Genomic DNA, 13,360 nt, shown 5'->3' with positions numbered 1-13,360 from the left:
TCTGGCAGAGGGAATTAAAATAATTTAGAATTTACTATTTGATTTGTCAACGTATGTCCAAGAAGAGACATTTACTTAGGGTCTGTCTTGTGTTTAAGTTCTTCAGTAAAAGTGGCAGTATACTAAGCTATGTTTTAAAAGTTAATTTGAGATCTTACATTACATTCTAGTGAATCATTTTTGGATTTTACACAGAACTGAGCTCCTTGTTCCTTGTCATTCTGTGGTTTGTATTGCAAGATCCACAAGTTTAAAGCTAATAACACCATGAAGAATTCTCCATGAGTCATCCTGTCAGCTGTAGCTTCTGCTTTAGAGCCTGTCTGATATAACTAATTAATGTTTTATTGCCAGCTCTGCTAAACTTTTCATGCTTTGGATCTATATGCTAATAAAAAAGTACAATGGTAGATAATGTTCAGACTCTTTTTTTGGCTAGTTCCAAAATTTTTAGTTCTTTTAGTGACTCTAAGCTAGAACAGTTATAAATTATAGGTGGCAAAAGAATTTATGACTGGTGTTTTTTTTTTGGCGGGGGGGGAGGGAAGTGGTAATGGTCATTTACTACTTTTGGTTCTATGAATCTTGCTGTCCAGAGATCTAAAGATTGAATTAACAGTTCAGCTGAACTCAGTACTATGGTCTGAATCCCTATACTTATGGACGCTGTGTATTGTAGACAAATGTTCTTTTAGCTGTTATGTTTGTTATTTTGCGAAAAATGATATAATACTTGAGCTAGCTGGTTCATATTCATATTAGAGTAATTTCAAAATTAAGTGCTATGCTTCAGGTTATTTAAATTATTTTATAGAAATATATAAATGAAAAACTCGATTTACATCTGGGACACAGAATGCCTTAATCATTCTTGATATTTTAAAGGAGATGAGGAAATAATGGACTTTTTTGCTAAGTGGCAGGTATGGTCAACATAATTTCACTATGTTTAAAAAAAAAATCACTGACCTTACTTGCCAGGAAAATTAAAAGTTTTGGTCGTAACCTGATATTTTTTCTTACCCTGTAGCATCTGGGAAGTTTGTTAACTTGAGTATTGCCATTAATTTTATATAATATGACTTGGCAAGTTAAGTTTATAGTTTCATCACTGGCTTTGAATTATGCATTTCTGTGGATTTTACTGAGCTAAAAACCAATTGGAAAATTGTTAGTCTTTATTTTTATTTTCTATTGAATTTGAAGTCATGCAGCTAAAGTTCAGATTTTATTTTTGTTCTCCCTAATAGGTAATAATAATTAAGTGGTTACTATGTACTAGGCAGTGCTTCTCATTTAATGCTTCTCATTTTCTGATTTAATCCTCAAAACAAACTTGTGAGGTAGGTCTAGTATTGTCACTGTTTTACAGATAGGTTAAGCAACTTGCCCATGTTCAAGTACCTTCTCATTGTGAAACTAGAATATGAACCTAGTTATATTTTTTCTGAGGAGTCCCTGAACCTAAGGCCCTGAGATCACTTGTAATTTTCATTGACTATAACAATATTGGAATAGTCTGTTTTTTTCACTATTGTGTATTATCATTTTATGAGGGGTTGAGCCTTAGAATTATCTTAATTGTTATCTGTTTTGCAGAGTGCTTTGTCTAGTAACTCTCCTCACTGGAGTGATTTTTTTTCCCCTGCATTTTAATATCACTAAAATCAGGATGTATCTTACAGTGGAATTTTTGAGAATTCTAAATTTAGTAGCTAACATTGTTAGTAAAAGCTTGACCACTATGCAATGTGGGTAAGATTTCCTTAACTTCCTCCCCTTCATTTCAGTTATCCAGTATTAAGAACCATCTAACTCCCAAATTCCTCATCACAACTAAACCCAAGGGAGAAAAATCTAGTATCTTGGAGGAGGCAGAGAGTAGGAATTGAGGTTGATTGTGATATCCCTATTTCTTCTTTCAGAACACTTCTCACTGGAGTAGTATCAAAAGGCTAGCTCTTTTCTCACCAAAATCAATAAAAGGAAAATACAATTTCTAGTAGGCTATTTATTATAAGCAAATATGTGATGACACAAAACTTTGGCAGTTCTTTGCAATATTTTAGATCCAGAAGAAATTCTGTTTAACGATCTTAAAAGTTTTAAGTTTTAAAGTCTTAAAAACAATTATAACATCGTGTATGTGCATGTATATTGTAGAATAGTTAAACCTGTCTGGTACTTCCCTGGTGGCACAGTGGTTAAGAATCTGCCTGCCAGTGCAGGGACATGGGTTTGAGCCCTGGTCCGGGAAGATCCCACATGCCGCGGAGCAACTAAGCCCATGCACCACAACTACTGAGCCCGCACTCTACAGCCCGCGAGCCACAGCTACTGAGCCCACATGCCATGACTACTGAAGCCTGCGTGCCTAGAGCCTGTGCTCCACAACAAGAGAAGCCACCGCAATGAGAAGCCTGTGCACCGCAACGAAGAGTAGTCCCTGCTTGCTGCAACTAGAGAAAGCCTGCACGCAGCAAAGAAGACCCAACACAGCCAAAAATAAAAATAAATAAATAAATTTATTTATTTTAAAAACCCCAAAAACAAAAAACAAAAACCTGGCTAAAAAATGGACGTTTTACTCCACTATATATTAATTATAGGTTAGGGTTATTTAATTACCAAATCACATTTCCCTCTATAATAACATATTGGGAGGAATGGGAAAATAAAAAATTGGGGGGAGGCCTCTATATATTGCTACCTAGTGATTTAATACTAGTGATTTAATAACAAGGAAAAGGCATCCTGAGTCAAGTGAGTGAAAGTATTGTGACATTTAAGGCCCTTGGTTAGGATTTTTGGTATACAAATATGCTTAGTATAGGTAATCAAAAATAGGGGCATCTAGTCACCTTATCCCAATGGCTCAAATTCCTGATAACCCTTTTCTTTACATATTATGGTTCTTCATATTGGCAGTTTGACTTTGTCTTATAACTAGCAGAATACATATACACATATATAAATATGCACGAAACATGTTCATTGTTGGCTAAATGTCCACGTCATCAATATGATACTTTCAAAAGTCAGACACATTTGATTAATTAGGCATATCCAACATGTCAGCATTCAAATACAGCTGTTCTACTTAAATATCTAACCAAAGGAGATTTTCACAATTTTATGATTGGACTATACAATGGACAGGGACTTGAAAATGGGATTTTGTATACCAGAATTGTTTCATCAGCCTTGTGTTGGGTTACTCTGTTGCTTAGAATATGGCCATTTCTTAGCCCTTAGACCTACCTTTCTGTAGCATTTGATAGTATTATCTCTTCTTTATTGGTTCCTAGGACAACCCTTTCTCTATTCTGATTTATCTTCTTAATTTCCTTCTTTGGCTCTCACATCCTTTCTCAGTTGTTCAGAAGCTAGGTTTCTTTTCCCCAGGATTTGATTCTTGCTGTTTTCTCTTTACCTGCTGTTTTAAATTTCAATGGCCATAGTCGGTTGGTGACTCAAATCTACAACTCTAGCCCCAAGTTTTTCTTTGGGGTTCTAGCTTTCTATTTCCAGCTATCTGATTACATCTTCATCTAAATATCCAGCAGATGGTAGGGATTTTACAAAACCATGGGATTCTCTTGGTGATTTTCTTAGCTGGAGCAGAGGGAAGAATGAAATAGCCAGGAGGGCCCTTGACTTTGTTACTTGCATACATGCAACTGCACATACATAGGTACATACATATTTGTTTGTTTTACCACATACTTTAAAGTGGAATTCGGTGACTAGAGAAAAAGTATTGTGATGTAAATAAAGATTTTCTTGAGAAAAGTTCTTTGTACTTTATGAATATAGTAAGTCGATTATGATAAGCGAGTTATACTGTAGGGTGGGCCTTCTTCTTTATCTTCTCATTCCATTTTTGTCCTCTTTCCCTTCCTTTCCATTCCTTTGTAAGAGAAAATAACTCAGGAAACTGGTTTACAGTCAGTAGTCTGGGAACTTCCAGGTTTCTTTACCAGAATCTCCCTGGGTGATGCAGTTTCTGACGCAAACAGCATTGTTTTTGGGTAGGAGTTTTTATAATGGCTGTCAGGCCAAGTGGCTAAGGTTGCTAACTGCAGGTATTATCCTTTGCAGAAATTCAGCTGGGAATTCTTTTCTGCCAACTTTTATGTTCATCTTTAAATTTAAATCCCATTCCCTCCCACCTCCCCCAACAAGTAAGGACGGACTACTTAGGAACTCTTATTTCTGAAGGTTTGGTAATCTTCTGTAATCAGTATATTCTCTAGAGCAGTGTCCTCTCTTTTATCCCAGAACCCCCTTTCCTTATTATCCCTAACTTGGTCGTAAGTTAATATGCTATCGCTTATTAGGGGAGTTTTTAGATTCTCTGTCTTTTTCTTTGAATCAATTTTTATTTATATAGGAGTTAAAGGGATTTGTAATTAAAGTTATATTTAGACTAAGGTTTTTTTTTTTTAAACTAAACTACCTCCATGCCAAATAAAATAGGTATCATTTTATGTTTATTTCTTACTACCGTTACTAGTAGCCTTAAAAAAATTTACTGATATTCTCAATAAGCCCTGTTCTTATCACCTAAATAATCTTTACATAAAATGTTATAGGTTGAGGTAATTCTAAAAAGGACATAAATGAGAAGAGGAATGGGAGGATGTTTGAGAACACTCTTTTAGACTTAGGTTAGCATTTATGAATAGCATCAAACTCTTATCAAGAAGCCTCCAGTAATATTTCCTTTAAAAAAGACAACCAGGAGAAAAGGCTATAGTTCTTTTAGCTTACAGAACTGAAAAAAAATTTAAAGTACCTTTGTTTTCTACTTTTGGAATATATTTTTAATAACTGATAGTACCCCAGTGGTAATTTTTTGTAGATTTCTTGTACTACCTAAACATAAATAATTGAGAATAATTATTTAATCATGATCAGAGGTTAGACACAGACCAACCAATAGAGCAGTAATAAGTATCCAGATATTTTGGATGGGGAAAGGTGAAGAAGGAACTTTTCTTACTGGGGAAACTAAATATAATATTTCAATGGTAAAATATTTCTCTTTGCTTAAGTTTTTTTAATCTGTAAAATGGAAATAATATCTTCATAGTTATTTTTTAGGATTAAAAAATAACACAAGTGAACAGTTTAGAATAGTGCATCTACTAAGCTCTACTTAGCATCTACTAAGCTCTCAATAAATGTAGCTATTGCTATTATTATTTGAATTTTTAACAAGAGAACCCATACTCAGGGACAGCTGATGGTAAATGCACCTGCAATTTAAGATTTAACAAAGTAGTTAAGATATTAAAAAATGGTATCCAACTCCACCTGTTTGTTGAATCTTACTTTGGGAAAGTTAGTATAAGATTTAAATCCCTTATTCTGGTTTAGTAGAATGAATAAGCTTAATAAAAATCTTGCAAGTGAAATAACTACATCTATTCTTTTTGTTTTTTCTTTGTTTCAGGTTTCCCCTCAAAAAACCTATAAGGTAAGTTGTTCAGTTGCACTTCATATGTTTAGGTTAAATTTTACTTAGAAGTGTTCCTTCAAAATTATGGTGCATTTTTGTGGTTTTAGAAAATGTGGATTTAAGTAGTTTAAAGTTTCAAAATGTTTTACAAATTTAAAATATAACAGGTGTTGCATATTTTTTCTGGAAGACAGCATTATTTTGATAACATTTCCAATGTTTTTAATATAAGCATTTTAAAAGTTTGTTCAAATTGATACTTAAGATCACTCCCTATGAAGAGATTTAATTTTAAAATCTATTGTGACTGTTTTCAGTTGTGAGTAGCTTGGGGAGTGTAAATGGATTGCCAGTTTTTGATGTGTTTTATCACTTGGGTAACTGTAACTGCCTTTTTAGTTAATGAACTTTGACAAACTGGATCAGTCTTAATTACCCTAAGACAGTAAAGGAAAAAATCCAAAATGCCCAAATATGTCTGTGCCTATATCTGTATCTCCATATTTATTCATTTCCTGGGATTAAATGCCTCTTCCTCAGTACTCATTCTTCAGCATCTTTTTTCTCTTCCATCTTAATTGTTGTATGTATTATTTAAAATGTAGGTAGTATGTCATTCCTAATTATTATAGTACTTTTATCATTTCTAGTGATGGCATAGTCCAGGATACCAATGTTAATCTTGGCATTTCAAGTAATTAGAAGTGTGTGTATTATAGTAGTGGTCTTGTTTGCTGCCCAGCCATTATTTGATCAAGTATAATTCGGTAGGTCATAGGAAAAATAATAATTCTTATGTCATCTGGGCCTTGGAAAGACTTCTGTGGCAAGAATTATAGGCAGGCTTTAAGAGAGCCTTGCCCTAGAGAACAAATGTATGGACACCAAAGGGAGAGAGCAGGGTCGGGGGGGTGGGGAGTGGTGGGATGAACTGGGAGATTGGGATTGACATGTATACACTAATATGTATAAAATAGATAACTAATAAGAACCTGCTGTATAGCACAGGGAACTCCACTTCACTGTACAGTAGAAACTAACACAACATTGTAAAACAACTATACCCCAATTTAAAAAAAAAAAAAAAGCCTTGCCTAAGATTTTTCTTCTTTAAAACTGTTCTCATCCATACTGTATTTACGTAGTGTTTTTGAACCTGGCCATAATGTACATAGGGTTGGGGAATATGTTTAACTACTTTTAGGTACTGTTCTCTTATCTGTTAAATGGAAATAATAGTGATTAACCTGTGAAAACCACTAAAAGGTTTTAAGCAGTTATTTCTCAGAATAAAATAGACTTTATTACTAAATACCACTCATTATTTTTAAGCACTTTTTATAACCAGGTAAATAGACTCTGTATTAAACATAGTATAGACTGAATTTTAAAACTTCTTGAAAAATATAAATTGGAGAGGTTTATGAGACTGTGTAAGGTAAACTGATTTTCTTGGTTTCTCTTTGTAAGACACACCTGGGATCTTTAAATTAAGTTTTTATTCCAATTATTTTCTTATAGTAAAATATTTAATTGCTTTTATTTAATTTAGGCATGGAAGTATTTTGAACCGAGAGTCACCAACAGATAAGAAGCAGAAAGTTGAGCGCAGTACATCACATGATTTTGACCCCACAGGTAAAGCGCTTTGTTCTGCCAGAGAATACTGAGAGTAGTGAAGTTTCCAGTAATAACACTTTAAGCTGCATGACCACCTGAAACACCCAGCAGTAGCTGTTTGATCTGTTTAAGCCTCTCCTTCCTCTTCAATTACATAATATAAAACCTTTGCACTCAGGAGGAATACAAGCATTTTTAACTTTCAACACTATGGATTCCACTATGGAAGCATCATTATAGACTCTACTATATTTTAAAATAATGATGATAATAGAAATGGTTATTGTATCATAATTGGAGATTTTGGTCAGACCAAGAACTTGGGTAAATCCTAGGTATGAACAGTAGTATGTTTATAAAATCAAGGCTTGATAACAACTACATATTCTATAGTCATCTAAATATTCAGGTGTGATCATGGTAAATTGGAGTATTAGATAAAATAATTTAAAATTAATGATCATCTCATTTTAGAATAAACAAATGAATAGAAATCTCTTTTTCTTCAAAGAGTATTCTAAACTCAGACAGCTGTCTTTCAACCTCAGTAGTGTTGACCTTTCCTAGAGTTTTCATGCTGGTGGACTTTTGACTGTTTATATTCTTAATTTTGTATGCATAGGTTGAGCCCCTCTTGTAATATATAGGCCTTTGCTTTCCCCTTGTAAACCCACTCAGTATTTAATTTATAAAAATTGCTTGATAATTTTGCTTTTGTCATTTGAAACTTATTCTTTGTTCATATACTTTTTTATTACTTGTATGTTCCTATGACAAAAGATGAAGTAAGTAAATGCTAAGGTCTCAGATACATAAATATATCTATTTTTAAGTATTTTCACTTAGAAGTAAAATTTTTAATTTTTAATGGAGTATTTTTTGTGTCTAATTAAGATTGTTTATACTTTTAGCATAGACTGCTAGTTTATTTTGAAAAATATAAATATTATCTAGGAAGGGAAGAATGGGAGGTGAATAGCTACTAAGTTACCTGCATCTTGGGTGGTAGGTGAAAAATGAAATCCCAATCATCAATTTAGGAGGCTTTGGTGGTGGAAGTATGTAATATGTAACTTCTTGCATCTCCATTAAGAAAAATTCTTTATTTCTGACACCTAATTTTGATGTCATAGGGCTCAAAGGCTTTCATTTATATGATTAGTTACTGTCTTGATAATTAGGGTCACGTGTTTCTGCCCTATGCTCATCGAAGCATTATAGTCTTGTTAGATTGACTTAACTCTGTATTGGTCATCTGTGATGTGCCTATCTCCAAAGACAGATTAGCAAAGTGGTATTCAGTGCTTCCTAATGAGATTATTACAGCTTTTAGTGCTTTTGTCATCTCTACAATTGTCAGATGATATATTTTGTAGACTTTTCATGTATTGTTTTGTTTGAACATATTTTTATTGCACTGTCTTTTCTTTGATAAATCTAAAACATGTCATTACCTGTGCTGTTCGTGACTATTCTAAGGGCTATCCCCTGTGATGTTCATACTTTGTGTTTGCACGATTTAACTTGATCATGATTCATTCTTTTTTTCCCCCATGAATTTTTCCCCTTACATTGGTCTCTATATTTTCTACATCTCTCTCCTTTTCTCCCGCTCCTGTGCAGATAGCTCCTCCAAGAAGACAAAGTCTAGTTCAGAGGAGAGTAGATCCGAGATATATGGTAAGCTAATGTAGCCAATTCAGCCTTGCACCTTCGGAGCTTGCTTCATGCTGTTTCTTTTTTTTTCTTTCTTTTTTTTTTTTTTTTTTTAACTGCAGTCTCTTGTGTCTGCTCTGCATGGCATGATCTACTGCAGGGAAAGGGAGCCTGGGGTTTTAATGTGGCTGTGATGTGGAAGCTTAAGGTTGCTAGAAACTAACATTGTAGAGTAAGAATAGGCACATTACGCATCTTCTCTTTCGTCTTGTTTATGTTAGGAAAGTGATTATCTCTCATATGTTTGGGTCAAGTTTCTCCAAATAACATGGATGAGCTTTGAATTCTTGGCATTTTCTTCCCATGTCCCGTTTGCAGAGTTTGGATCATGTAGAATTTCATCAGTGCTACCAGTCTTTTTCTCTAAGTATAGTACTGGTATAGTTTGATGTGTTAGCAGTTCTTTGGAATTTTAGTTTTATTTTTAATTGTTTCTTTATTTTTAATTGCCTCATCATCTGGAAATGCTGTTCTTGTGTAATTTATCTACAACAGCAAAAATAGCCTAAGTATTTTATTTTTGTAGCATGAAGAATGTCTCTGCCTTTCATAAGTTTCCCTAAAGCTTATTCTGAATGGGAAAATTTCAAAATGACACCTTTAAAAAATAATCTTCACAAAGAGCAGCTTAAACCTGAATGGTCAAGTTTTGCAACAGATGATTAAAACACTAATATTTCCAGGCTACGTCCTCTCTTCCAAAGATAATATAAACCATGTTTGTGAATTTCAGACATATTTTTCCTTTTCCTTTTCTTCTGCATAGTTTTACCTGTCCTCTTTTCTTGATTTGGCATCTTTTTTTTTTTTTTTTTTTTTTTTTGCTGTACGTGGGCCTCTCACTGTTGTGGCCTCTCCCATTGCGGAGCACAGGCTCCGGACGCGCAGGCTCAACGGCCATGGCTCACGGGCCCAACCGCTCCGCGGCATGTGGGATCTTCCCAGACCGGGGCACGAACCCGTGTCCCCTGCATCGGCAGGCGGACTCTCAACCACTGCGCCACCAGGGAAGCCCTTGATTTGGCATCTAATTAGTGTTTTGAGAAAATTGGATAAGAGAAGCACTGCCTGGAACCTAGACTTTTAAAATAATCTCTGAAAGACCAGTAAGTCTTTTTTTTTTAAAAGAAGATTCCAAATTTGGCCTCAAAGGAAAACGAGATCTTCTCCAATAGAGCCAAAAGTCTGTCAAGTGGAAGTTTCCCTGGGTGTAGCTGTTTCCTAGCTTGATATACACGTGAACGGAAAAAATACATGAAAATGCCCCCTTTCTCTTTTAAGACACTTTATAATTTATATCTCCTGACACTTGACCACATAATGTCGGATACTATTTAGTATTATGAGGCCTGTGTTTGGTTATAAATCAGTTAATGCTTCTGTGTTAGATACATACATATAGTTCTTTGCTTGGGTTTATGTGACCAGTACTTTTTCTGTGTAGTTAAACCTTGTACAGTAGTTCAACAGGAAATGTGTACCATGCCCTACAGCATGTCAAGTTCATGCTTTTTCTTCCTTCCAAAGTATTTGGCTCCTCATAAGTTCTTGAGACTCTGTCTTTCTGTTCTATATAAAGAACTTCCTATGGTTTATTCTCTTCTTAGGAATGTGAACACTATCTTTATAGCACCATTCTTTTCCAGCAACCTTTGCAATGTTGTAATTTCATCTCCCCCACCATTTTCCTAGATCTGTGGTATGTATGCAAAAGCTTGCTGTTTGCTTTGGATGAGACTAACAATTTAGGAATCCATGACTAGAAATAGTATACTAAGATTTTTCTTACCAGAGATGGGAATATTAACACTAGTTCAGACATGCCATTGGCTTGGTAGTAATAGAAACATTTTAAGTGGTAATGGGGAAGTAAGGTGTGGCTTCTCTGTGTTTGTTTCCTGAGAACCCTTGAAATACCTTTTTTGGAAGGAACTGAGCCATGAGTTCTCAAAAAGAGCTTTTGAGAGAGATGAGTTGATCAGAACAGAGTTAGCATGCTAAATTAAATCTCTTTGACATTACAAATATTTTATCACCTGTGTGAGTAGACTTCTTCAGACTGTGTGCAGTTAGCGTGGGTGAAAAGGAATCTCTAGAGAGTTATGAAAAGCTTGGAAATACTGGAATATGACTGAGTAGAATCATAGCAACTGGTGACATTGCTTTAGTGTAGGGTCTCTTAACAAGCCCACTTTTAACTTTTAAGATTATACATTGTCTTCTCTTGGGGTAAAATTGTTAGCTGGGTACTTCACACAAATACTAGTCATTCACTTACAAATTATTTATTTAAACGTCCCTAGCCATTTTTAGAGCCATTTTGTGAGATAGATTTACTTTGCTCATTTTAAGAGGAAATCAAATGTTTGTTTTGTATTCACTTCTTTGTTAAGTTTCTGCCCAGCGCAGTAGGTCAATATTTGTTCCTTTTCCCCTTATTTTCCCCTCTGAACCTTTTGGAGTCTGTTGACCATGTACAGATATATTTTCTGATCTGCAGTTTTAATGATACTTAATTTTCTATTTTCCTTACTAATACTGTAATGGAGAAATTTTGTAGGGGGTTGAGGAATATGAGAGATTTAGCAGGGGAATTTTGAGTTAGTCTACAGCTTCTTCCTAACTTCTGTCTTGGTGTCATGAAGAGATTACAGCTGATGATATTATGTACAAGAAAATAAACCATGTCTTTTTGAAACTGTCTTAGTCTGTTTCAAAAAGACTTCTGTAACAAAATACCAGAGGGGCTTCTATAACAAAATACCAGAGACTTGGCTTAAACAACAGAACTTTATTTTCTCACAGTTTTGGAGACTAGAAATATGCAGTCAGGCTGCCAGCATTGGTCAGGTTCTGGTGAGAGCTCTTCTCTGGGTTTAAAGACGGCCACCTTCTTGCTTTGTGCTCACATGGTCTTTTCCTTGGTGCAAGCACGTGTAGAGAGGGAAAGAGAGAACAAGCTGTTTGGTATCTTATAAGGATACTAATCCCAGCATGAGGGCCTCACTCTTATGACCTTATTTAACCCCAGTTCCTCCCCAAAGGCCTCATCCCCAAGTACTATCATGTTGAGGGCTACGGTTTAAACATATGAATTTTGTGGGGTTGACACAAACATTTAGTCCATAACAGAAGCGAATTGTTAGTACTTGAAATATCCAGGTTTGGATACTTCAGAGTGTATTTTCCTTTAATTCATATATTTTTTTTTATTCTAGCTTCTCATATCTGTAAAATGAAAACTTCTTGGTTTGATTTTTACTCTCACCAAGTTATTATTCTCTGTTCTTTCTTCAACCTTGCAAAGAGCATTCTACGTGAACCTTCTGTGTCCTCATAAATCACTCACTTCCTAACCTCTTAATCTGACTTCTGAACACATACTATCTGGAAGGTGAATCAAAATATCCAACTTGAAAATTTATGAACTTTTTCTCAGTTCTCACCTTCCCCTTGTGCCATTAGGCAACATTGATGCCCTTTCTTTGGTGTATATAATATTAAATCAACCTGTTTCTTTTCTCTTTATAATGGTTTTGTCTTTTCTGTACTTGATTTCTTTTTCCTTCTTATAAATATAGGCATGACTCAAGTTTCTGTCCCTGATCTTTCTCCCCGTTTCCAATCTCATATTTATAACTGTTTGCTGAATACTTGCACTCTAACTATCCTTCAAATCCAAATGAGCAATCTGGAATTTATCATTGTTAACTATGGCTGGAAATCAATCTTCCCCTTGATTTCCCTGATTCTTTTAATGGCATGGTCATTTTCCCATTTACTTAGTCTTATTTTCTTAAATTTATCTTTGACTTCTCCCCTTCTCTTGTCCTCTATTGTCAACTACTTGTCAGGTTTAATTGGTTCTGCCATCACATTATTTTTCACCCCCTGCTGTTTGTTTTAATCTCCACTGCTTTGTTCAGTTTGTCATCATGTCATTAGACTATTTTAATAGACTCATAACCTTCTTTCATGTTTATTTCACATTGATTCACTTCCTTTTCTCCATTCTACTGCATTCAGTCAGATGAATGTTACTAAAGTAAGGATTTGGTCATTCACTTTTTGGGAAAGTACAAATAGTTATTAAGATATGCCATAATTTGTTTCCAATTCATCATTCTCCATTAATCTAGTACTGTTCACCCAAAGGTACTAGACTGTCCTCCAAATTTTCCTTTCCCAAATGTGGCTTGGTCCTCTTTCTTTGCTCATGCCATTCCCATTGTTTTGAATGGATTATCTCCTATAACTCGCTATTAGAATCCTCCCCATCCTTCAAGGCCTAGGTTCAAATACTGCCTCTTTCATAGGGCTTTCCTAGGTTTACCCAGTTACTTTTGTTGTCTGAACTTTGACATCCTGCTTTGTATCGAGTTATTTGTATTTATATTCATCTTTGCATCTCCCATAGTGCCTGACACACTGGAGTCACTCAATTAAGTGAGTTTTGAATGAGTGGTTGTTGAGATTGGGATAAAGTATTTTAGTAAAGAGAATTGATGGAATACAATGTTGATTCATCATAATTGGATTTTTCTTTCCTTTGAAAAATTT

At 34.8% G+C, this 13,360-nt stretch overlaps 1 protein-coding gene across 1 annotated transcript in view; it reads left to right on the top strand.

Moving 5' to 3' along the window:
- The window catches only part of ARHGEF12 (Rho guanine nucleotide exchange factor 12), a gene marked incomplete at its 5' end in the record, with an annotated part of 142,789 nt that overhangs the window by 59,582 nt on the left and 69,847 nt on the right, over positions 1 to 13,360 (top strand). The window contains 3 exons of the mRNA XM_079708175.1: positions 5,459 to 5,482; positions 7,017 to 7,102; positions 8,708 to 8,764. Coding sequence (XP_079564301.1) covers positions 5,459 to 5,482; positions 7,017 to 7,102; positions 8,708 to 8,764 — 167 coding nt within the window. The remainder of the gene's footprint in view (positions 1 to 5,458; positions 5,483 to 7,016; positions 7,103 to 8,707; positions 8,765 to 13,360) is intronic.

The sequence above is a fragment of the Hyperoodon ampullatus genome (genome assembly GCF_949752795.1).
Source record: "Hyperoodon ampullatus genome assembly, chromosome: 7".
NCBI classification, from domain to species: domain Eukaryota; kingdom Metazoa; phylum Chordata; class Mammalia; order Artiodactyla; family Ziphiidae; genus Hyperoodon; species Hyperoodon ampullatus.
The sequence above is the reverse complement of the archived record's forward strand: the minus strand, read 5'-3'. Positions and strand labels throughout refer to the sequence as shown.